This window comes from Castor canadensis, chromosome 16 (genome assembly GCF_047511655.1).
Source record: "Castor canadensis chromosome 16, mCasCan1.hap1v2, whole genome shotgun sequence".
Lineage (NCBI taxonomy): Eukaryota > Metazoa > Chordata > Mammalia > Rodentia > Castoridae > Castor > Castor canadensis.
Window position 1 is genome coordinate 83,146,322 of NC_133401.1, and position 25,002 is coordinate 83,171,323.

The window sequence follows — 25,002 nt, forward strand, 5'->3', positions numbered from 1 at the left end:
TCGCATCCCTCCATTGGTGGAACTCTCTAGGGATGGCCAGCCAATTTAAATAAATAAGGTTCCATAACCCTATGGGAGCTGACAGGGGCGAGATATCCATGTTAATGGAGGCTTGGTGTGAGAAGAGGAAATTCCACTTATAACATACCTCGAAGGAGGTGGCTGCAATGTGATTTTGTTAGAATGGCTCTTCTGTTGCAATCTTGAGGCAAATGTTTGCTTTTTTGTTTACCAGACTTGGCATATTTTCCTGGAAAGGTTTAAACAGCTCTTACACCATTAATACTGCATGCCTTTCTAGAACGGTGGGTCACTCAGAACCAATTAAGCAACTTTTTCATTTCAGAGACTTTCCTTTTCACTTAGCCTATATAGACTGAGATGGTTTCTTTGTGGTCATTTGCTCTCTAAGCATTAGACTTTCAACTTTATAGATGGAAATGCTCTTTCCAGTTTTGTGAAAAAATAACTCAACAACAGCAAAATTCAAATAAAGTCCAAAAAAGAAAAAGAAAGAAAACCTTACTGAGCTTTCTATAAATAGCTTCTTCCCTATCATGGTAACAACTGGGAATATTGTCCTACCTACATTTCTACTTATTCAATAATTGCACCCATACTTAGTTTACCACTTCATTTGTATTATTTATATATCAACCAAAGGGTATGAACACTAAAAAATAATTTCTCATCACCTAGCTTCCATTTCTTTCAATTTTAAAAGCCCCGAAGATACAGTTCTCCTATAAATAATAATCAAAAGGCCCTGTATTAATATTGCAGCAAAGATTCCCATCTAGTCATCCACACTCACAAATACATGTCTCTGATATACACACATACCCCTCCTTACAAATTAACTGTGCCTGGGGCTTGCAAGAAAACCAGGTCAAACTAAAGGAGAGATCAGGGAATAGAACCAAAATTAATTTACGACTCTGCACTACAGTGAATATGAGTTTGCAGGCTTATTTTCTGGACCATTCCTATCCCTGTATATGTAGACAGCAGTTAACGTTGAGGCCCAGACGCCATCTTGCCAAGACAAAGATGAAAGTTCGATTCTATCAGCTTAGATTTTATTAAATTCCCTTAAGTCTGATAAAAAAGAAACCTGCCTACCTTGTTAATTCTATTCCCAAGCAGTCAAAATCCTTTTCCGTATTCTTTCTTCCAGGAGAATGTTGTTTAGGGAAAACTGTCACTAAAGTCATGGTTTTCTAGGTAACAATTAGCCTCACTTTCCAATATTTGAAATGGTTTTCAATCCACTTTCGTCGTTCATGTTCTGCTATGTGCTAAAGTAAGTACATAGCACAGTTATAAAAATTCGGGAGGAATTAACTCCTTCAACCATGCTTATTCATGAGTTATTTGGGGCCGTTTTCTCTCACACCCATGTTAATCCATCAGCAAAATGTATTAACTTCACCTTCAAAATGTATCCAAATCCTAATCATTGTGACTTTTGTCATCACCACCATCCTCCCAGTCTCAGCCCCAATCATCTCTGACCTGGATTATTGCAACTATCTTCTAACGAGTCTCCCTGCTTCTGCCCTCTGCTCCCTCAGGTCTGGTCTCAGTCCAGCCACCACAGTGATCTTTTTGAACCGTATATAAGATCATGTCATTCCTCCTCAGAATTTTCCAGCATCTGTCTTTCTCACCAGCATGAAAGCCAAAGACCTCACAGTGGCTTGTGAGGCCTCCCTCCTTCCCATCTCCCATTCTAGCCAAGGGTTACTCTTCCTGAACTACACCAAGCATACAGCCAGCTGGCTCAGACCTCGTCTTTTCTGTGCATCCAGAATGTGATTCCTTGGACACCAGCCTAGCTCCCTCCTTCCTTTACGTAAGGTTCAAGTGCAATTGTTAATGTCACTGAGAGAGCTTCCCTAAAGACATTGTGCTAACACCCCTTCTTGCCCCATTCTGCATTTCCCTAATCCCCTACCTCCCTCTGTTTTCCTGGAGCCCATAGATATGCACATATAAAGATGTGGGTGTTTGTATATGTCTGTCAGTAAATATATAGTATGAGTTTTTTATTTGTTATTTTTACTATATTTATTTGCTGGTTTTTCTGGCCCCTCTCTGGAATATAAGCAAAAATTTTGTTATTTCATAGCCTTAGTGCATATAATAGAGCCTGGCATGCTTTAGGAAATTAAGGGATATGTGTTAAAAAGATGAAAGGAAAGGAGAGGGAGGGAAGAGAGGAAAGAAGGGAAGGAGGAAAGATGGGATGGAGAAAAAGAGGAAGAGAAAAGAGTCCTGGGATCTCTTTTGCAAGAATCGTTCATGGAAGTTCCCTGCTAGCCTTTTATCTGCCACCCCATCACTCTCGTACTAGATAGAAACTATTTAAATTTAGGTTCACATCTGCCAACTCTTTCCTTAAACAAACCATGAGAATAGCTTACTGGGCTCATAGAGAAAACCTTAGGGGCAATGGTGAGCCCACCATTCCAGTTTCTGCCTGGGCATCGACTGGTCTCTTTCTCCCACCCCCATCTTGCCAAATGAGCCAAAGAAATGCATCCTTACATCCCACGTGAACATTAATTATTGTTTCCACTGTGCTTTGAGATCCACAGATGAAAGCAATCGTAAAAACAAAAGGTGTTATTACATTGGGAATGGTTAGAGGCTCTCTCTCATTTAGCTCTGGAAACTGATCAAGCAGGAATGTTGAATCATGAGACTAAGGTTGGCCAAATATTACACTTGTTATAATTAATTTGAGCTTAAGCTTCAACACAGTGACATGTTTCCTTTAAATAAAGTTAAGTCCTCTAAGGATGCAAGAGTCTATATGGGTCTCAGTTTTCAGCTGGGAACCAAAAGTTTCCCAAATAAGCAGAAGACAGGAAGGCAAGAAGTCTGTGACTTGTGGTTAGGCAGAGAGAATATCTAGGTATTTGCTTACTTTTGAGACATCTAAATTATTCTCTGTCACCTTGACCCCATGAGTCAGTGACAAGAATTCTCACAACTTCATGGAGATTTGGGCCTAGAATTCTGTTTCTTGCTGAATGAATGCCAAAACATTGTCTCTGTGACCAGACCTGCTCAAGACTGCTAAACGTACTGCTGTGACTAGCAACTTATCATCTTACAAGGATGCTGTTATTCAATAATGACTGTCAGAAAACTCACCACATGGTTATTCATTTTGTTGGCAAATATTTATTAATCACTTTCTGTGCACACTCTGTAAGGTACTTTGGAAGAGAGAGAGATTATACACCGCAACCACCTAGAGAGATGCCCTAGCCTACAAAAGCGACTGAGACGTAGTGGTTATTCAATAAATGCATATAGAGCGAGTGAATGAGAGGGTAGATCACACTCTGGAAAGAAAAATGAAGCATGTGCCCAAGAAGACATAACCAGATAACCAGGCAGAACTCACACAAAGGAGAGGCAATGGGTGAATGCAAAGTGTACAGAGCTTTGTCCATCTCCCTTAGCTTTCATTGTTCCTAGTGTTAACTTCTGAACTGACTGTAAAAGCTCATTCCTTCTTCCCTGAGTCATGCCTCAGTTATTACAGAATTTCTACAACTCCTCCTAAGTCTTTTCCAAGTTCGAGAACTGTGAGGCCTTTAGCCTTCTTTCTTGCATCTACATTCACCCTAATTTCCTCTGCTGAGCAACTCAGTGTCTCAACTCAGCCCTAAAGACATCAATCTCGAATGGAATGGACCAACCATTCCATTCCATCTTGGTCGTGCTTCTCACACCATCTCAGACTGCATGAACTATTTCACCATGGAACCCTCTGGCCTGGGACACATGTATGCATCTTGAGAAAACCTAGTATTCAAAGGACATATTTGGGCAGATAAGAGTCTAAGGTGTTTTTAGGGAAGATACCTGTTTTCCACATTCCACATTAGAATTGTAGAACTATAGCCTGCTAATATGATTTGCTGTGAAGCCAGACTATCTTCAGCCTAGTTTGAACTTTGAGTCTTCTGTTTGTTCCACAACTTGAAAATTAGAGGAAGAGAGGAGTGTGATTAGTTGACAAAGTCTTAGATTCCAGGTCAAAACATGAAGAAAGAAATGTTTTCTTTCCTTTTCTTTTCCTTCCTTCCTTCCTTCTTTCCTTCTTTCTTTCTTTCTTTTGGGTGTCAATTGTCTGATTTTGGCCATACTAGGGTTTGAACCCAGGGCCTTGTTCTTGCTATGGAGGTGTTTTACCACTTGAGCAAAGCTCCCAGCTCTTTTTGCTTTAGCTATTTTTTGAATAGGCTCTTGTGCTTTTTTGCTTGGGCTAGCCTTAGCCATGATCATCCTTTCTATATGTCCTGTGTAGCTGAGATTATAGTCATAAGCACCACTCCTAGCTTATTTGTTGAGTTGGGATCTTGCTAACTTTTTGCCCTGGATGATCTTAAACCTCAATCCTCATGATCTCTGCTTTGTGAGTAACTGAAATTACAAGTGTGAGCCACCATACCCAGCCACCATGTTTTCTTTGTAAATCACAATTTATCATCAGTAGAATGGAGTGTTTGGTCACTTGATATAGCCTGTTTCCTTCTAGGGCTAGTATTTGATGGAATTTACCCATAGCTTCATTTTTTTATGTAGATCGTGCTATGAATTTTGCTCCTCTTATGGGAAGAACAGCAGAATGGCTGGGTAGCAGGTGAGCCTCAGCCCTGACTTCTCAGTCTCACCTGACAGCAGAGCTAAGTAAACTGTGAAACAAGGGTGGTCATCCACCCACTCTAGTCTTGATTCTGCACCTGTGCTGTGCAGCAGGTTTCCTTAAGAAAATGCCCAGGCATTTTTGCATGTTAACCAGTACTGACAATACCATCCCGTCAGCCTCCATGGGGCTGGCTAGTTGCCCACACAAACCCACGTGTCCCTTACTGCAGGGTTACTTCGCTGTGTCACCTGGCATGCAGGTTCCTCACTTACCGTGGGTCTTCCAGAACTTCCACCCTGGTTGGCATCTGCATCTTTCTTGGAGCTCTGCTTACTTAAAAACAACATCAAAATAATCCCTTGCCCTTTGTGCTTCTGACACCTGTCATTGGTTATGCCTGTTGCAGTCTCTGCCATGTCTCTCTTTATTTACTCCCTCCCTCCTTTCCCTCTCTCCTACATTGCCTCTTTTACCTCATTCAAAATTCCCCCAGCAGCAAAACAAATGCATATTAGGATTGGGGCGGAGGGAGACAATGTTCCCTGGTGCATGTTTCAGCACCAGAGAGAGCGGCACCCCGTGTGGAAACCCAGGAACAGTCTATTTAAGCCAGTGGTTTTGAGGCTCCACTTAGAGCCCCACAGGTGGTAGAGATGACAAAAAGCCTACAAAAAAAGCTTTGTAGTGAGAGCTTAGGAGCCCAGCTTTCCAAAGTGAACCTGGGCCGGGACGCCGGCCGAATGTCAGCCTGCTTGGTATTTACCTTCTTTTCCCAGGTTGAGCTCTGAATACAGGAGCGGCTGGGGTCATTGTTCTAACCACACACACACACACACACACACACACAGAGAGACATACAGACACACACACACAGACACACAGACACACACAGACACACACAGACACACACACACACACAGACACACACACACAGACACACACACACACACACACACACAGAGACATACAGACACACACACACACACAGACACACAGAGACATACAGACACACACACACACACAGACACACACACACACACAGAGACACACAGACACACACACACACAGACACACAGAGACACACACACACACAGACACACACACAGACACACAGAGACACACACACACACACACACAGAGACACACACAGACACACACACACAGAGACACACACACACACACACACAGAGACACACACACACACACACACACACAGACACACACACACACACAGAGACACACACACACAGACACACACAGACACACACACACACAGACACACACAGACACACACACAGAGACACACACACAGACACACACACAGAGACACACACACAGAGACACACACACAGAGACACACACAGAGAGACACACAGACACACACACAGACACACACAGAGACACACACACACACAGACAGAGACACACACACACAGACACACACACACAGAGAGACACACAGACACACACACACACACAGACACACACACACACACAGAGACACACAGACACACACACACACACAGACACACACAGACACACACACACACACAGACACACACAGACACACACACACACACAGACACACACAGACACACACAGACACACAGACACACACACACACACACAGACACACACAGACACAGACACACACACACGGCCACAGTCATTGTTCCAGCATGGGAGAGCTGCCGGTTCCCTTCCAGCCCAGCACTGTGACTTTCTCAAGTGTGGCTGGGAGAAACCCCTATTTCTGATGCTAGTTAGGAGGCGCACATTTAATCTGAGTGCAAGGCTGTTTGCATCTCTCAGAGCCTGAGAGCTAGGGCTCAAGCGACAGCACTCAGAGGCAAAGCAGGCCTTTCTCCCTTCTCCAGGCATTTGAAACAGGGCCTCCTCTTGCCAAACATTTTCTCTGTTGGATTGAAAAGAGAGAGAGGGAGAGTCCCGAATGTGCTGCAGCTCTGGAAACTTCCGTTTATCTCCTGCCTGCATAATATATTTCTCCGTGCACGGAGGACGCCTGCCTCTCTTGCTACCTAATTGTTTCCTGACACATTTGCAACATTTCGCACTCTTTGCAGTGACATTAACATTGCTGACAGTGGTGGTAACTTTCATTAGATGGGCTTTGAGTCGTAGCCAGGCTGCACCGCGGGTCTTCAAACAGGTGAGGAAGGCATTATTTATGAAAATGGAGCCATGGCCAACAGTACCTGGTCGTGTGTAGTCATTTTGCTGACTCTGGTCAGTTAAGGGATGTGTGTGTGTGTGTGTGTGTGTGTGTGAACATGGACACACATGCACACAGAACAACCTCTGATGAGCTGGACCAAGGCATCTTCATTCTCTAATGGACCACTTGGCCGTAGGGCCATGGTAGAAAGTGCACGAAGCAGCTCTCTGTCCTTGTCTTTTCAAGCACAGCTAAGCAGCGCGCTGGTTCAGATAAAATAAGTCTCTGCTGCACCCAAGCCAGAAGCTGAGTAACCACGTGGCTGAGCTGGAGTCCAGCGATCATTCTGCTCCTAGTTGAGGTGGTGGCTCTCCTCTCTCCTCTGCTCCTCCTTCCTATCCCTTGACGTCATTTTGCACACAATTCCAACCGTCTGCATTGCTGTGTTATTCTCCCCGGAGAGCGTTTCAACAGAGCCTCCGAGATCAGTGCCCTGCAGAGCCTCTGGCTTTGTAGGACATGGAGGGAAGAAATTTGAAGATTCGTTCTGACCTTCATGAAAAAATTAAGCCAGACTGAGGGTGAGGAAGGGACAGGTCAGGCTGAATTTCAGCTAGAATCCAACTTCCCATGTAAGTTCAGTCAGGTCATTGATCTCAGTACTTGTCGTGTAGATGGAACAACATTTAGAGATGGTGGAATTTGAACCTGAAAAAGAGAGAGTTCACTACAGACCATCCAGTCACCTCCACACTGCATCCTTTGTAGGCAGCCTCCCTGCCTTACCCTGCATGGGGTGACCCTTCACTCTGCATCTCTAACACTACAAGGACTCTGTGTCGCACAAACTCCTTCATCAGAGAGATCTGAATCAGTGCCTTGGCTTTGCCCACTACTTTCTATGTGACCTTCATCAAGTCTCTTGACCTCTGCAAGCACAGTTTACTCATCTGTAAAATAGGTATAATTGTACCTGCCGGGCAGGGTTGATGGAAGGATTACAGAAATCCCTAACCATGAGATGTGCTAAGCACATTGGTTAGTACACTGTTAGCACTGAAGAAATGTGAGCGGATATCTAGATCCCTCTTCTGCAGTAAGGGCTCCATTGTGACCAAGATTTTTCAGAGTCATTCTGCATCTCAGGGAGGATGCTTTTCAGCCTTTATAGAGGGTGTTGGTGAGTGGACTCAAGGCATCTAGTCTGTGGCATCTTGTTAAGAACCCTTCAGTGAGAAACGGCAGGCTGGGGGAACATGGGCAATAAGGAGATGAAATCGTTCCTGTGTCTGCTGCCCAGAGCTCATGTTTTCTCTTCATTCCCCTAAAGCACAGAGCAAAACACAGTTGAGAAGTGTTTGCAATCTGTAGACAAAGCCTCTGAAAGAGAGCACTTCCAATAACAGGGTTGAAAGCCATTACCATTTGTAGAGCACTGTAATATTTGCCTTGTATTTGCACACATGTTATTATTTCATCCTCCAAGGGTCCTGAAAGGGGAGTCGGACCCTATCTCTTCCCCTTTTTATGCAAGATGACAACACCTACCATTTACTTCAGAAAGTTCATATAAATGTCTCGGTTAATCCTTGTAATAACTGGTGATGTTTCCATGTGTTACTTCTTGACAGTTGCATATGGGGAAGGCAGGGGATTTGTCCAAAGTCACCCAGCAAGTCATGGCAGAACAGAGATTTTGAACTTCAATTTTGTCCCAGTGCCAACTCGATTGTCCGATAGGCAGTTGGTATTTTTGTCTTTGTCAAGATAATTCTGTGGTTATTTTCTGTGCATTGTGGTCTGATTTGTGGAGTCAGGGTACCTGAGTTCACACTCCTCCACCCATTCACCTGATCTCCACTGCGGTTCGCTTTCCTCATCTTTAAAATGGGACAATATCACCTGCTCCAGAATGTTCTTGTGAGAGTGACTGTAACAATATTTGTAGACCAGGGACTGTAGATCATGCCTGTAATCCCAGCTACTTGGGAATCAGTGATCAGGAGAATCACAGTCCAGGCTAGCCCGGGCAAAAACTCAAGACCCTACTCAAAATAATAAGTAAAGCATAAAGGTGTGGCTCAAATGACAGTGTCTGCTTAGCAACCCTGAGGCCCTGAGTTCAAATTCCAGCACCCCACTAAAAGAAGAATATTTGTAAAGGCTTGGAAAGGTATCTAGCCTATAACTGATGTTGGCACCTGGCAGTGTGCTTGTTTCCACACACCAGGACCCCTGAGAAGTAGACAGGAAGACATGTGAGTCCCATTCCCAGGCATCACAGTGGTTTGCAGCACAGCCCCTAAAAATTAATTTTCAGCATAGGCAAAGCTTTCCTTCACCCTCTCTCTAAAATTTCCCCCGATGAACCCCTTTTGACAGTGACAGACTAAAACAGGTTCCAGGAGGGCACGGAAACAACCCGGTGTGTCTTCTGCCTGTCACTCACAGAGAAGCCTCCATAAGTGGCTGTGTGGCCTCACAGCTCTTCCCTCTGTCCTGCTGGGCAGAGTTGGATCCCATCTCCCACAGTGCTCCCCAAGGCAGGAAGTCTCCATAACCACAGTGGAGTAGCATTTTGCACAGGGACTGGGTTCTAAAGCCTGAAGTTGAGACAGAAAACCAAAGATGTGGTCACATCACCACCCTTGAAAAATCCCTTAAAAAGTGCAGTCTTATAAACAAATATATTTTCCCCTAAATCTAACAGCCAGATTCCCCTCCAAGTCTGTCCAAGGCTGTGACAGACTGCTAGACCTTTGTTTGAGCGCCAAATGAAGTGATGAACATTCAGGCACTTGATCTTTAAAACAATGTACATTGAGTACCAGAACTCACTCTTTTCATGCCTTACAATGGAGCCCAAAGTCGAATATAAAGCCCCCAACACCCACCAGTGAAGACAATGCAAGAGTGTTGATATACAGCCAATAAATGTTTGTGGAGTAAATTTTTATAATCAATCATAGTGCTGTTTATTGTAACACCATGCTGGGTGCTGGAATATAAAGATGTGTCATTAACAATCTCTCAAGGTCATTCATGGTCATGATGAAGCCAGGCATTTAGACAAATACACGGGCTAATTTGCTTCCAGAGCTGTGGGTACCAGTGGCTGGGGGAATGCGTGATGAACCTTTCAGCAGGCTCTCAGAAGGAGGTTGAGGCCATCCACAGGAAGGGAGTACCTTCTGTGAACAGGGGGGCATATAGTGGGAGAAAGACATACTTCCTAGTGCAGTTGCTTCAGTGAGGTTACAGTATAGATAAAGAGGAGAACCCACAAGGGAGGTTTTCCACACAAGAATTAGAACAAGGGATCCTTCTCCAGTTCATAAGCATGGTTACTGGGTGTTCACACCATCGAGTGACACGGACCTCCCTCAAACCTTGTCACAACGTCAGTGCATTGTGTCTGATGTGAAGAAATAAAAAGAAAAAGAATAAGAATGGTGTTATTTAGGCAGTGGGGGGGTCCTGGGAGAATTGAGAGACGGAAAATGGCACAAACAAGTTTGTGCCTTCACAGATATGCTGGTTCTTGCGAGGGCTGTAGCTCTGTGGTAGAGCACTTGTCTAGCATGTGCAAGGCCCTGGGTTCCATCCCCAGCACTGCAAAAACAGAAATGTATTGGCTTTTGTATCAAAGGGAGAGAGAGGAGGGGATATCAAAGACATGAGATAATCACCCGGTGCAGAGAGAGGTTCATTTTGGTGCAGTTTTAGAGGTTTAGTCTACCCTTGGTTGGCCTCATTGATTTGGGCCAGTGGTGAGGCCCAAATGTCCTGTGGGAAACGCGTGATGGAACAAAACTTCCCTCATGGTCAGGAAGCAATATGGAGATGTAGGAAGAGGCCGGAGTCCTACAGCTCCCAAGGACACCCCAATGACCGAAAGACCTCCCAGCAGGTCCCACCTCCTAAAGGCTACTGCACTTCTCAGTAGCACCACCACCACTGAGGACCAAACCCTTGACCTTTGGGGGAACTCTTAAAATCCAAACTATAGGATTGTGTTATCCAGTGTGGAAGCCACTAGCCCATGGACTACGAAATTTAAGTTCATTAAAATTGAGTGAAATTAGAAGTGTAGTTCTTCAGCTATGCCAGTGACATTTTGCATGTGCAGCAGCCGTGTGTATTAAACATTTCAGACTTGGAGAGAGATCATGATGCAGGATGTTCTGCTGGACGGCACCGATCTACACAACCACACATCTACAAGAATACAACTACACATCCACAGCTACACAAACTATACAACCACACACTACACACGCACAAACTAGCAATGCTGTCTCCCCCAGGAGATGCTGTTAATCTTGGTGCAACTAGAATTTCTGAGCAGAAATTGTTGGAAGACCCATTTCCTGGTAGTAAACAGTTGTGTGGCTGCCTATAGAGTGGATTTGTGTCCTCACGAGAGGAAACCTCCCATATTCATTGTATTTCACCTCAAGAATATGAAAGGCACGGCGTTAGGAAATGATACAAGTCATATTTTTTCCAGTGTAAACTCAGTTCCCCATCCCTAGCCTGATCTACATTTGACGCATCCCAAAGTGCAGTGCTGGCTAGGAAGAAGTGATATATAAGCGTTCCAGCTGTTGGCGAGAGGTAACAATGACCCCCAAATGCATGGAACCCCCCAATGTGAGGACACTTCACGCCTGAACTCCTGCAAGAGGTCCTTTAACTGGGGCACTTCCAATCCATGTCACTCTTCCAATAAATTATCTGTAATAGCTGGTGCCATCAGGATGGTTTTGCCAAGACCGTCTGAAAACGATTTGTTTTCAAGAAAATGTTTAACTGGGCTTTAGTGAGTTCACGCCAGTGTAAGTGAGGAGGGTAATTAGGTCTTCTGCTGTAAAAATAAAAACTTGACACGAGGCACTGTGAAATACAGCAAGCCCTGGTTAGGTGGCGATCGCCTCATGGAAAAGACTGAAGAGGTCCTTATGAAGATTCCTCAGGTGAGGAATCTCCTAAAACTGTGCTGGAATGTTCTCCCTTGAATTTCCTGCTTCTGAAAAGGCCACCCAACTCTCTTGACAAACAGGGCTCTCCCACCTCTATAAGAGGCAGGCTGTAGCTTCCCCCCAGTGACTGACTGGATTTGCTTTGGGCAAATTTTGCCTCTCTAACTTAAATTCCCCAATAGTAATGTAAGTTTCTTTGTTTGGTGTTTTCTGGGGTGGGGGAAAAGAGCTGACTGAATCAAATTTTTCATTCCTAATTCCTGTCCAATCCTTCTTTGTGTATGTGTGTGTTGCTGGGATCAAACCCAGGGACTCATGCAAGCTAGATGACTTCTCTTTTGCCCAATTCTTATCAATTGAAAACACAGACGTACTTGCAAAAGTGGCCAGGTAACACCAAGTCTTCTTATCTGAAGACATCACACATGCTAATCCAGGGTTTCTCCCCCACTTCAGCATTATTGACTTGTGAAGCCAGGGAATCCTTTGTTGTCCTGTGACTTGTAGGATGGTTAACATCCCTCCCTTCTGCCTACTCAACGCCAGTACCAACCCCTCCCCACACCACAGTTGTCACAATCAGTCGAGAATGACTGCTTTACACTAAGAGCACTAAATATTAGCAGCTAAGAAGATAGATTTATATAGCTATATAGCAGGATATAAACATCAGGAAAATGTATCTGTATTTTAATTTTATGACAGTGCATTTGTCAGGCATCATTTTGCGTTCTGTAATTACGATTGAAATTACTATCTTTGCTCTCTCTTTTTAAAAACTGAAGATGTAGGCAAGAAAGCGAGTACCCTAGGATGAGGGAGGTTCTCTAAACCTCCATGGTGGTGACAAGGTGCTGCGAACTTCTCTCTTGCTCTGAAGACAGGAAACTGCTCTCGTGGATGCCCCACTTGGTAACGAGTGGACAGCCATCTGCCTGCATCTCCTCCCCACTTGTTCATTCCTGCAATGTCCTTATAAATAGATTGATACTTCCTACCATGCATATTTCTCTGGGACCCCATTTCCATTTCTTGTTATTTAACAGGAAGAGAGTCAGCTTCAAGAACATGCAAATTTTTTTTTCTGAAGGCAGAATGCCTGGAATCTATTTCTAGGCCTATGAAATAGCCGGGTGGCACTGGCTAAGTCACTTTCCCACTTGGACTTGGTGATCACTCTTAGGCAGGATGATTTTTGTTTTAAGTGACAGCAACCAACTCAATCTGGTTTAGAGGAGAAAAGGAAGAAGATGGGGGTGAAGAATAAATTGGTTTATGTATTGAAAAGTTCAAGGGTCCAGGCACTTCAGGCCTGGCCGCGTCCAGGTGTTGTACCAATATCATTCTTCGTGAGGAGTGTCTCTCCCTTCATTACAAGTCACTGCTCTTTTGCACTCCATTCTCAGGAAGGTTTTCCTCTTGATGGCAAGATGGCTGCAGTTGTTCCAGCCTTACCATCATATGTAGCCATGTATATATATATATATATATGGTTACATATATACTATATAGTATATATAGTATATAGTATATACTATATATAGTATATACTATATATATACTATATATAGTATATACTATATACTATATATACTATATAGTATATATATACTATATACATATATACTACATACCATCATATGTAACACCACTGAGAAAGCTTGACAGCTTGTTAACTAACTGGAAACAATGACCTGCAAGTCCCATTAGCTCCACCGGGGTCCCTTGTACCTTCCTTGGGTTAAACAGAGTTCTGTGAGCCCTCTATGTAATAGCTCTCTCTTCACAGCAACGTCTGAAGTAGATAGTAATGTCATCAGAGGAGAAACAAAGTCACTCAACCTACAAGTGAGAGCCTAAGAGATAAGCCCAGTTTGCCTGGCCCCAAAGTCAGTGTCATCTCTGTTCCTCCTTTGGTCTTTGGAGAACAGATAAAATTGGACAGGCCAAGAATGTGAGGATGGATTGCACAGCGCATGGTCAGAAACGGAGCAGGCATGGAGCAGACATGAATATTTATCAAGGACTGTGGGTGAGGCAGAGTAGACCATGAGAATAGGCCGGGCTGGCTTGGCAAAGCCATCAGAAGGGAACTTGAGTGCAAAGCTTAGGAACAGCCATAGTGGCTGGCGGCCAGATGCAAACCTGAGTTCAGACCTTGACCGTGTTACTAACACCCTCCAAATCTCCACTCTTTTTGAACAAGTGCCGTGATGATTGTGAAATGAGTGTTGTGGAATAAGGAGGCGGGTGTTTAACACGTAAAACAGGCTGAGAAGTTGTACTGTGAGTTTGTCCATCTTCCCAGGGGTGGTGAAGAGGATCTGAGGGCTGCTGTGAGATACTGTGGGCCCTGTGCAGGGGAGGCCATGGCTATCAGGCCCCGGTGAAGTCTGTCATTCCTAAAGAGGACATCCTGGCATACAGTCCTCCCTCTGCAAGTCCCAAGAGCAGAACTGGGCAGAATTTGAAAACTCTGATACCCTTTTCTGAAGGATATTCTTATAGAAATCAAAGGCAAGTTGAACCATATTTTTAAAAAATTAAGTGCCAACAAAAGGAGGGCACTTTTTAACACCTCACAAATCTCACACTTTTAAGGGAAAAGTGGATCATTTAGTCAAACAAGTGAATTAGTGGCAGGAGTTAGAAGAATCACTAGGAGAGCCATTTACATCCTCTAGTCAATAGTTGTGCCTACATTAATCCAGCCCTTTCACAATAGTCAACTGTAATACAGAAGTGGTGTTTTTATGAAGTGCTTGACTTAGGATGCTATGAAGGATTTTTCAGTTTTTGACCCCACAGTGTCTTTCTCCCCTTATAAATCATGCATTCTGTGTAAGTGGTCACTGTCACTGTGTCCAGGAAGGGTCTTGCTTCCACCTCTGGTTAATTACCTCCTCTGGGATAAGCTCCATGGTACATTGCAGAATAGGACCAATGAGTTTGGAATTCACATCTTGTGTGTGTGTATATATATATATATATATATATATATATATGGACCACTCTTTAATGTGGGCCATGACAGAATGAACCATTCAGTAGTATGGAGGCAGATATGTGGTCAAAGCCCAGCTCTGCTCATGGTGACAGGACGGAGTTAGTCTTAGCGTCTTTATGTGCACATAGGGAAGAAGTTAGTATGGACTTCATGCATGAAAATTGGTGAATTTTAAAAGAGAAAAGTATATGTGAACTATTTTGTTCTGTTCCTACGGAAGAAAGCAAGATGGTGTACTATGTATGTAACTGTTGGTGCTGTCATTGGACCTATATTTTGGATGTCATAACCCTAGTACGGCTTTCTGTTTTGTTTCATTTCACTGTCCCCTGAGCATGTCTCTCTGTTCCAACAAATATCCTGACACCCATCACCACATAAACCAATTACGTATTGCCTACACAGAACACTTTACTATCTGGTTGCCATTACTCTTCTGAACGAAAAAGAACCACTGGTTTTAAGTGAATTTGGGGCATTGATCTGCAATGTGCCTCCTGTCATACATTGGTGAATATCTTGAAAATAGTTGGATGGAGCATCAGTGTCACCATGAGTGGTTATTGTTTGGGGGTGCAGAGGAGATTGTTGCCCTCTGGTCCTGTTGAACGATGGACGTTTAGCCAGTGGTCCTCTAATAGGCACAATGGAACTCAGAGAAGCATTGCTTTAGTCACATATGGCATATGCTAAAGTTTTCAGGCTTGACTAGAATGGGAGAAGAGTGAGGAGCTGGAGCCCAGATGTCAAGTATGCACTGTGCATCTGCTTGTTCTCCCTGTTCATGTCTATGAGGTCTTTCATTGATGACGGCCCTGCTCCCCACTGAAGCCGGTCATCCTCCTCCACCTGGCTTCCTAAACAGCCACGACCAGTCTATCAGGCTTATCATGGAATGGCTTTGTCTGGCTATAGGTCCTTTAAACAGACAGTTTTTATGAGTTAAACCTACCACAAAATCTTATTCATTTAGAAACAGATAAATTAGCAAAATTTAAATTAGCCCTTCTGTTTAAGGTCATGGGGAATCCAATCACACAGATAATTAGTTCGACTTTGATTTGCATGGGATCTTGGAAAACCCACGCACGTGTATACCCACACATACACAAGACCATATGCGTTTAATGAATGATGTGTTGCTGTCTTTCCATGTTTGCATTTGCTTTTAACAGATCTGTTCAACCTGGCTTTCTGTAGGTTTGTTGGGAACTCTGTACCCATTCCAAAAGGAACTTGCAAAATAGTTTGGGGATAGGGGAGCATCTCCAAAAGTGGGAACCAGGTTGGTGCATGGCTACATGTCCATCTCACACTGAGTAAGAAATGGCAGCATAAAGTGAACCAGAGAAAGATCCAGCTTTCTCCCTGGACTCTGGAACCCATGAGTGTCTATACGGATGGTCTCTGTCAGTTAGAATAGTAGGAAGGGAAAATGTAGTCTAAGTGAACAAAATTAGCAAATGACACAGCAAATAGAGAATGGCACACCATTTGATTGGGGGAAGATCTAGGGATGAAGAAATCTCCCAAGAGTGGCAGGTACCGGCAAGCCAAGATAGAGGCTTAAAAGGAGCTAAGAAAGAAGAGAATTCTGAAAATTCTTCGATGTGTGTCCTCCACACACGGAAGTTAGCCCAGTGCTTTCATTGTGTTGTACTCATTCGTGCATTGTCTATATTTGTAGAAAATAAAAGGCGGCTCTGTCTGTACTGTAGGAAATGAATTTGTGCTGAACAAAATTCCAGCAAGTTCATGTAAAGAATGATTTCACAGCAACTATCATATCAGACTCCTGGAAAATTGCACTTGAACTTCAGATCCACCCCAGTCACTCAAAGGAATTTAAAAATTGGCTTCCAGCCATCCTTGTTCTTCAACATCCAGTTCCAGATATGCCTGGGTAGCACTTAAAATCTGTTCCTCCCAGGGCCTTGCTGCTAAGTGGGCGTCAATACTGACTCACAGGACCTGGTCAGGACCACACCACGGTCAAGACACTTGAAGAAGTTAGAAAGCAACATGGCTACAAAGGAACCACTTTGAACTTCCTAACGAAGTTACAAGAACTTTGGTGGCTATGAGAATGACTTTGAACTCCATCAGAAGAGAGCTGCTGTCCACAGCTATTCAGAGACATGTTTTCTTCCATGAAACCTGGAGAATGCCTTGGGACTGGGAGGAAGGGACCTGGAAACTGGATATCCCATATGTCTCTCCTTTCTTGTTACTTCTTCCTTTTTATTGTCATGCTACTTGGGCAAGCACCATGTGGAGTGGATAGAGGGTGAGCTTTGGAATAGTCAGACCCAAGTTTGAGTCCTGTCTCCTGTCACTTAACTGGCTGTGCAACTTCACCTCTTTGTGCCTCAGTTTCCTCATCCATAAAATGGGAACGAGCATGCTACTATCTCATTTTAGAAGAATAGATGCTAGGTCGATCCTCATAGGATTGTTGTGAGAATAAAGTGAGTTGATACGTGTAAAACAGACCAGCACAGTGAGTGACAGATAGTTACTGTGCAACAGACATCACCAGCTGAAATATTAACAATGGAAGTTATTATTACAAGGAGATCCATGGGAGAAGGTACAGATTGAATGTCATTGCCAATTCTGATAGAGCTTCTGTATGCTCAGTCCACCTTAGCCAGTGCATTGGGCAAGACCTTTGGGCCAGATATTGCTCCCAACAGCTAGGAAAGAATTGAATTGTTCAAGTCACACTCTGTTTATTCGTTGATCTATTTCACAGATGATTCGCTTCCATTTCCACTGTATTGCTGGGCAGGAACCTTAACAAACTTTCAGAGTATCTTAGCTCCTATCTTTCGGCTACCCCCATCCTGAAAAGGGGATACTGGTTGGTGATTTGATACTCCCCATCCAGTTCTCTTGTTATTTCACTTTTTTCTGCCGTAGAGATGCATTCAGGAGTTGCCTGTTTTGGAATGTTCACCTGACCCTTCCCCCATCCTACCCATCCAGGCTGAGCCAAGTGACCTCTTCTCTGCCCCAGCCACACCTCATCATGGCACCCGACCATCCTGTTATTTACCTGTGGTACTGAAGGGACCTATTTGCCCTTCTGTCCCCTCACTGGACTGTGGGCTGTTTGAGGGCGGGGATGGTGGCTTCCTATTCAATCCTCATTATCTGGCAAATTCCCATATATTTTATTGAACCCTAATCACCCATTTAATGCATTGAGTGATGATAAATCAGGGATGTAATTATAAAAGCCACCACAAACATCGCCATACACTTGCGTACCCCAAAATGTCTCTGTATGTATAGTCCACTTACAGGCAAGAAAAGACATTCCTTCAAGTTTGGGTACTTCTGCCCTGAGTTGAAATGGTAATCTGACTCTCATTTCCCTTCCTGTTATCCTGCCCTTCCCTCCACGCCCCAGCTTTAGGGCACATCCCATGGGCTGCTCCTACTAGCTCATTTTCCAGAGCTTTCCAAACGAACAAACCAGCAGGCAAGCAACTGCCAAGACCCCAAGATGTAAGGGGATGATAGGGGAAAGCACACATGCCAGTTACCCTCGCCCAGCAATGTGGCTGTCAGCAACATGAGGAGAGTTTGCAGCAGCCCTCCATGTGGGAGGAGAACTTGACCCAAGGGCAGCTCGTGCTGCAGGGCTGGCTGCTCCACCTTACAGCGTGGAGTAGCTATGTGTCTCTTCATAAAAATTCCCCATGGTGCAGGGAATCAGGCCTTGGCCAACTCTTTGGAGGGCAAATATGGCGCCCTTTCTACCATTCCTCTATTTCTACCCCAAACTGATTGATTTGGTTTTAGTCTAGCCTATTTATTTGTTCATTTACTCAGCAGGTGCTGAATTGGGAATACAAGCCTGAGAAACAGACAAGGTGCTCTAAACAGGTGGACAGGCTAGAGCAGGTAGCCCTTATTTCAAGAGGGCAAAAATGGAGGCCTTGCTTGAACAGGAAGCTTGTGACTGTTAGCCAGGTGATGGGGGAGGGGAAGTGTCTACTGAGGTGGGAAACTAAGGGCAAATACCTGTCTTGGTATGTTTAAGCAAGAGAAGTAAAGATGACCCCATTAGCTAGAGAATTAGGGGTCAAGTGGCAAGTGGTGAGGGTCTGTTAGAGATGAGGGAGGTGGGAGAAGCAGCCCTGAAGTCATCCCCTCCCTTTTTTTTTTGGCAGTACTAGGATTTGAACTCAGGGCCTCACACTTGCTAGGCAGTTGCTCTACCACTTGAGCCATTCCGCCAACCCTGAAGTCATCCTTAGGAGCTAGGATTTCACTTGCAATAGGAAGCCACTGGAGGGCACTAGACTAGGGAAGGGTGCAACCTGATTTCCAGCCATATATCACTCTGGCTGCTGCGGAGAAGAGACAGGGACAAGGAAGGAAAGATGGGCTGTATAACAAGAGTAGAAGTAGGGAGACCAGCAAGGAGAGATAGCTTAGGTTGAGACGGTGGGTACATTAGGACCACAGCAGAGGAGACAGGAAGAACTGGGTGCTTCCAGACTGATTTCATTCCAGCTGCCTGCCAGTTTCTGAACTATGCAACTAACGGTAGGATGAACTTGGTTGTCGGAGAAACACCAACCACTCTAGAAAAAACACATCTGGAGACTTTCATTTTTCCAAACAACGACAACAACAAAAACAAAAATTTGCATTGTGAGCTGGTTTCAATGTAACTTTGTGAGGATGCGCTCATGCAACTCATTGCTGACCTTTGACCCCTCTGTCCTCTTTCTCAGGTCGTCCCATTCCACCTACATCCTCGTCTAGCCTCCTCCCATCTGCTCAGCTGCCTAGCTCCCATAATCCTCCACCAGTTAGCTGCCAGATGCCTTTGCTAGACAGCAACACCTCCCATCAGATCATGGACACCAACCCCGATGAGGAGTTCTCCCCCAATTCCTACCTACTCAGGGCATGTTCAGGCCCCCAGCAAGCCTCCAGCAGCGGTAAGGAAACTGTGGTGTCTCAATGTGTACTGTGTTGTGCGTAACCACCTTCTTCCTTCTTCTTCTTCTTCTTTTTTTTTTTGGCAGTACTGGGATTCGAACTCAGGGCCTCATACTTGCTAGGCAGGTGCTCTACCACTTGAGCCATGCCCCCAGCCCTTTTTGCTGTAGTTATTTTTCAGCTAGGGCCTCATGTTCTCCCCATCTGGCCTAAGACTAATCTCTGCCTCCTGAGAAACTGGGTTACAGGCACAAGCCATGGCATCCTTGATTCTCCAGCGAAATGACAACTGTGAAACAAAGGCTGGGCAGAAGGTGGTATGGGGACCATCAAGGTGAAGTGCTTTTGTCATTTTGTGGCAGTGGCAGTTGCAAGATATATTTGTTGAAGGTCGCAGTTGTTGAAGAGATCTCTGCTAATCGTAGCAGGCTTTGGGCCTCCTTCAGTGGGAGGAATTTACCCATAGCTGCATGGGAGTGAAGGCTGGTCTCAAAGGTGAAGTATCCGGAGATGCTGGAATATTGAATTTTGTATTACTCTCGTTCTGGTCAGAGCCCAGTGACCCTGGACACCTTCACACGCTCCATTCGTGTGCCTCTCAGATCCCTTGTTTTTTGATCGTTGGCTTCTGACTTCTCTTCCTTGCTTGTTTTAGATGATTCTGCGATTAAAATGTGTTCCCTTGACATGAATACTGAATGTCTTGCCAAGTCTGGAGTGTTTGGGGTGTGACCTCTGCCGTGACCCCCTTCATGTGTCACTTCACTTGAATTTAACAAGCTGGTCGTGCGGTTCTGTGGTAAATACTACATCAGAGTCCACAGTTCTCATTTTGGCTTCCACCGTCACTGAGCAGAGGAACCCAACAAAAGTTCTGGCCCACTTTTGAGGATTTTGTGGTCACTGTCAGCTCCCTCTCTCTAAATCTTAGAGGGAATGGCCCTGGGCCCAGCAATAATTGGGTCTTGTTTTGGTTTCTCCTGTGGGTGAAATGCTCAAATGAATGTGTGAGTGTAGGAGAGGGCAATACATAGGGATTAAGCACCCATGGCCCACAGACAGAAGGTGGCACAAATTGCTGACTCTTGACCCAAAGACTTTGGCATTGTCTTCTGAATTAGCCACTCATTAGTAGATCCTGTCAAAAGCAGTGAAAGCTTTCAATACCGAGAATGTGTCTCCTTGAGATTGCGTTTGGGCTCTACCCGTGAGTTGACTCCACCGCTGGCCTCAACCTCTCCGATTAGAGAGGACTTTCCAAATGCATTTAAGATGGCTCCGGCCATACACAGCATGGTCCACCGCTGCGTCTGCTGGCCCCTGCCCTTCTCGAAAGCCAGGCCTGATATATTTAGTAAACTCATATTCTTTTTCCAAAAAAATTACCTAATCAAATCTCTCATCAAATGAGCAATCCATTGTTGATATTATGAAGGCCTTTAATCTACCATAAATCTTTATTAGAACTCATCAGAGCCTCTAGTTTGAGAGAAATGTGATTATGGCACTCTTAAAATGACATTACATCATTGGGGTGATTGGTTTATCATTTGGAGAAGAGGCATCGATCATAAGCAGCAAAACCACACAGTAAATGAATTCAACCTTTCTACCACGGAACAATGACACTGTAATTGCTCAAAATCAGGCTTCAAATGAAATCGGAAAATGCTCTTTCTTCAAATATGATGTTAACTTAATGGAATGTATTATGAAAAATCATGTTTGAGGAAATTCTATATAATTAAAAATATGGAGAAATATCTTCCCTTTTTTTCTTTCATCAGAACCTGATTTTAGCTACAGAGCTATTTTTTTTCCCTACAGATGATGCTGTGTTTAATTGAACCACCCTCACTTATGTTTTGCTGCTTTTTATTTCATACTATGTAACCGTCATGAATATTGTGTTATGAAGGACAAGAGGCTTTTGAAATGAGGTGCACCTGCTGATAGCTTTTTAAAAACAGACAATTGTTAAGGAGAAATGAGCTTTTAAAAATGACATCCTTTTATGCATATATGGATACTCAAGCAAAGACGATTTCCATAAGAGAGGTCAGTTCCTATCTCTGCGCCACCTAGAATGTCTTAGCGATAATGCTTCAAGTGGCTTCTTTTCCTTTGGACAGCGTGTGAGATTGTCAGTTGTTGATAGGTTATGTTTGCTGGCCTTATGCCTAAATCAAGACCTCATTTCATTGGACAGAACAGAGCTGTGTGTTCATAGTCACACTTACCCACTTTTCATCATTTACAACAATTTGTTTGGCTCACTTAAGACTGATAGTGATTTTAGCTTCTGGAAGAGGAGAAAATGGAGAGGGGGGGTCCTTTTTAGTCCTAAATAAGAGCCCCATGCATACAAGCTCGGACCCAGTTATGCAACACCCTGGTTTTCTACACATTCTTCCCTGAGGTCTGAGCAGATCCACTTTGAATTTGTGTGTGCTCACGTCTTTGTGTGTGACTGTTTCTTGTGGAATGGGTTTTGGGTCTGGGGAAAATTGGGGATTCTATCAAGATCTGAATGCAGTTGCCAGGAGTTTAAATTTGACCTAAAGGATTGAAAACCGAGTTAGACAGTGAAGATGCCAAGTGCAGAGCTGTCCTGCCATTGAGCCTGGGGAGAGGGGCTGAATTCTTCAGGAGTTGTCACAGCACCAAGCACCCATGTGGTTGGGTGTGTTTCATTTAGCTGGAATATTTTTAAGTTGCTCTTTTGGCAATGACCTTGTATTCTAAAGATTAGGTTGTGGTTTGGTCTTTGTGTTTTTCTTAGGTGAAATAAAGCACCCTCCAACACATTCAGCTCATATACAACAGTGAAAAATCATTTCCTGCCCCCCCCACCGACTGTGGTTGTTATAATTTGACATTGGCAAAGCCCATCAATGTATATTTCCTGCCCGAGGAGCTCCTGTGCTAAGGAGACCAAATGGGCATAAAATGCAGGCACTAAAATATTCCTGCCAACATGAAAACCTCCTCAAAGCAACAACCACACTTCACCTTTGTGTCTCAACTGTCATTACTTTCTATGACTCTAGTGCCTTCTGTAGCGGACAGTGCTAAAACCTCAACATCTCTACAGCCAACTTGCTATAACCCTGTAACCCTCCATCCCCACCAATCAAGCAGACTCCCAGGTACAGATGGCTAGAGAGAGACTGAGAGCCAGGGCCAGCATTTGCTTCCTGATAGCTGGGCTGCCCTGAGGAGCCCTCCCCGTGTTCTGCTCTTTCTAGAAGAGGTAAGCAACAAGACATTCCTGTGTTCAGCAGCGTAGCTTCAAATCCTATCAAATAACTCATCTGGAAAAAAATCTGAACTCCAGCAGCAGGATGATGGGCTTTCCTACAGATGGAAGAAGGAGACTACTTTCCAATCCAGTGGGGTTTACCCTGTGCCATTTATTGGGACATAAGCATAAAATCTACAGGCAGCCACACTGTCATCTGAAAGCCTTGATTTACCTTTCGCCCACGGAAGTTCTAGTATAGTTCGAAATAAAGGGGTCTGGAACAGTCACTGTCAGCATCAAACCACACACAAAAGCAAGGATGCCTCTGCCAGGAACCCTTCAGTAGGTCCTTTATGGAAAGGAGGGGCTAGTCAGAGAGGCTGAGTTTATAACTGAGCACATTAAAGGTGCCCTAACTCCGCTGTAAAAAAAGCAGTCTTGGATAATTCTAAGTGAAAATAGCACATCGAAATCAGTAACCCTGGGCTGGGGATGTAGCTCAGTGGCAGAACACTTGCCAAGCATGCACAAAGCTCTTGATCCCCAGCACTGCAGAGAGAGAGAGAGAGAGAGAGAAAAGAAGGAAGGGAGGGAGGGAGAGGCAGAAGGAGAGGAGAGAAAGGGTTCAGGGTGCCTAAGGTGATCCAAGAATTTAATTGACTGCCTAATTTAATGATTTCTTACTTATTTGGCCTCATAAAGCAAAAGAGCTTTATCCACTCTCTTTTCTTATACCTCTCCCACATTTGTGATACTTTATAAGTTGGGAGAAAAAAAAAACTTTGAACTCTAAGTAGATGACAAAATAAGGGTAAAGGAAAAGTCTTGGGGAGAAGCTTGCAAGCATGCTCATACATGTAATTTCCTGTGCCCTTATTAAGATAGACATAAAACTTGATTCTAAGCTTCCTAGCAGACAAAGCAAAAAAGAAACAGAACAGAACAAGAAGATGTACAACGCCCAAGAGGTTAAAGTCACCTGCTTCAAGGAAATTTTGGAATGTCCTGGTGAAGGGAGAAAGACATTTTCCATTAAGCAGGTCATGTGCACGTTTAGAGGACTGAGCTTCAGCGGCATCCTGTGATACCTGTGCTAATTTCCTAACAAAGTTTCTTGTAACCTTCCTCCAAGTAAGCCATCAAGTGCTTTCAGTTTTAAAATAATTCCACAAGTGCTCAAAAATTACAAAGTCTGAAGGCAAAACTTGGTTCAATCCACACATAAACCTTAATTCCAACAAAGGGCCATATGAACTCTGTGTCGGGCAGGGAATGAATGTTGAATATCACCGCTCATACTACTCCTTTATGGGAACGAGCAGACTTTGAAATCACAGTCACAAACCAACACCTGAAAAATCCTCTTACAGAATTGTCTTGACAGCCACACAGAGGTTAAACTCCATGTCCCTTCATGAAAATGAAGGTCTCTTTCCAGGACAGCCCCAGTCCCCACCCCTACCTCCCCCAACAGGGCTGGATTGGGATGGGTCAGCAGGCAGCCCACACAGTAGGCTTTGGGGGATTTTCTCTTTTTGGTGGTACTGAGGTTTGAACTCAGGACCTTGTGCTTGCTAGGCAGGTGCTCTGCCACTGGAGCCACACTTCAAGCCCCACAGCAGGCTTTTTTAAGTTAATGAAACTTCTCCACCTTAATGCAATCTTAGATTCCAGAAAGAAATTCTTCTCAAAGCAGACATGCCTGTTGTAATTTAATTTCACTTAGGATTTCCCAATTATTATGCATTGTGATAATTATACTCTTCACCCTCCCTCCCTCCTTCTCCCGCTCCCTCTCTGTTCCCAGAAGTCACTGCACATTGTGGGGTTGTTATCCCAACCTCCACATGCTCTGCATTTTAGCATCTTGTTCTGCTCTTCGTAGACTTTTTTTCCCTCTGAGATTCACTCCATCCCTTCAGGGACCTCCTCTGCAGTACCCCTGCCAGCAGATTCGTACTC

The 25,002-nt window shown here is 44.2% G+C and overlaps 1 protein-coding gene and 1 non-coding gene across 23 annotated transcripts in view; both read left to right on the forward strand.

The window, feature by feature from the left end:
* Positions 1–25,002, forward strand: part of Tenm2 (teneurin transmembrane protein 2) — a 1,177,215-nt gene that overhangs the window by 812,039 nt on the left and 340,174 nt on the right. For 19 of the 22 annotated variants that reach the window (XM_074057721.1, XM_074057728.1, XM_074057729.1 and 16 more), the window contains one exon: positions 19,586–19,795. The exons of the other annotated variants lie outside the window; for them this stretch is intronic. In XM_074057721.1, the coding sequence (XP_073913822.1) occupies positions 19,586–19,795 (210 nt within the window). The remainder of the gene's footprint in view (positions 1–19,585; positions 19,796–25,002) is intronic. 22 annotated transcript variants of the gene reach the window in all.
* LOC141418407 (small nucleolar RNA U13) lies at positions 10,165–10,266 on the forward strand. Its single transcript, XR_012443042.1, has one exon. It is a non-coding gene; the product is annotated as a small nucleolar RNA U13 (small nucleolar RNA).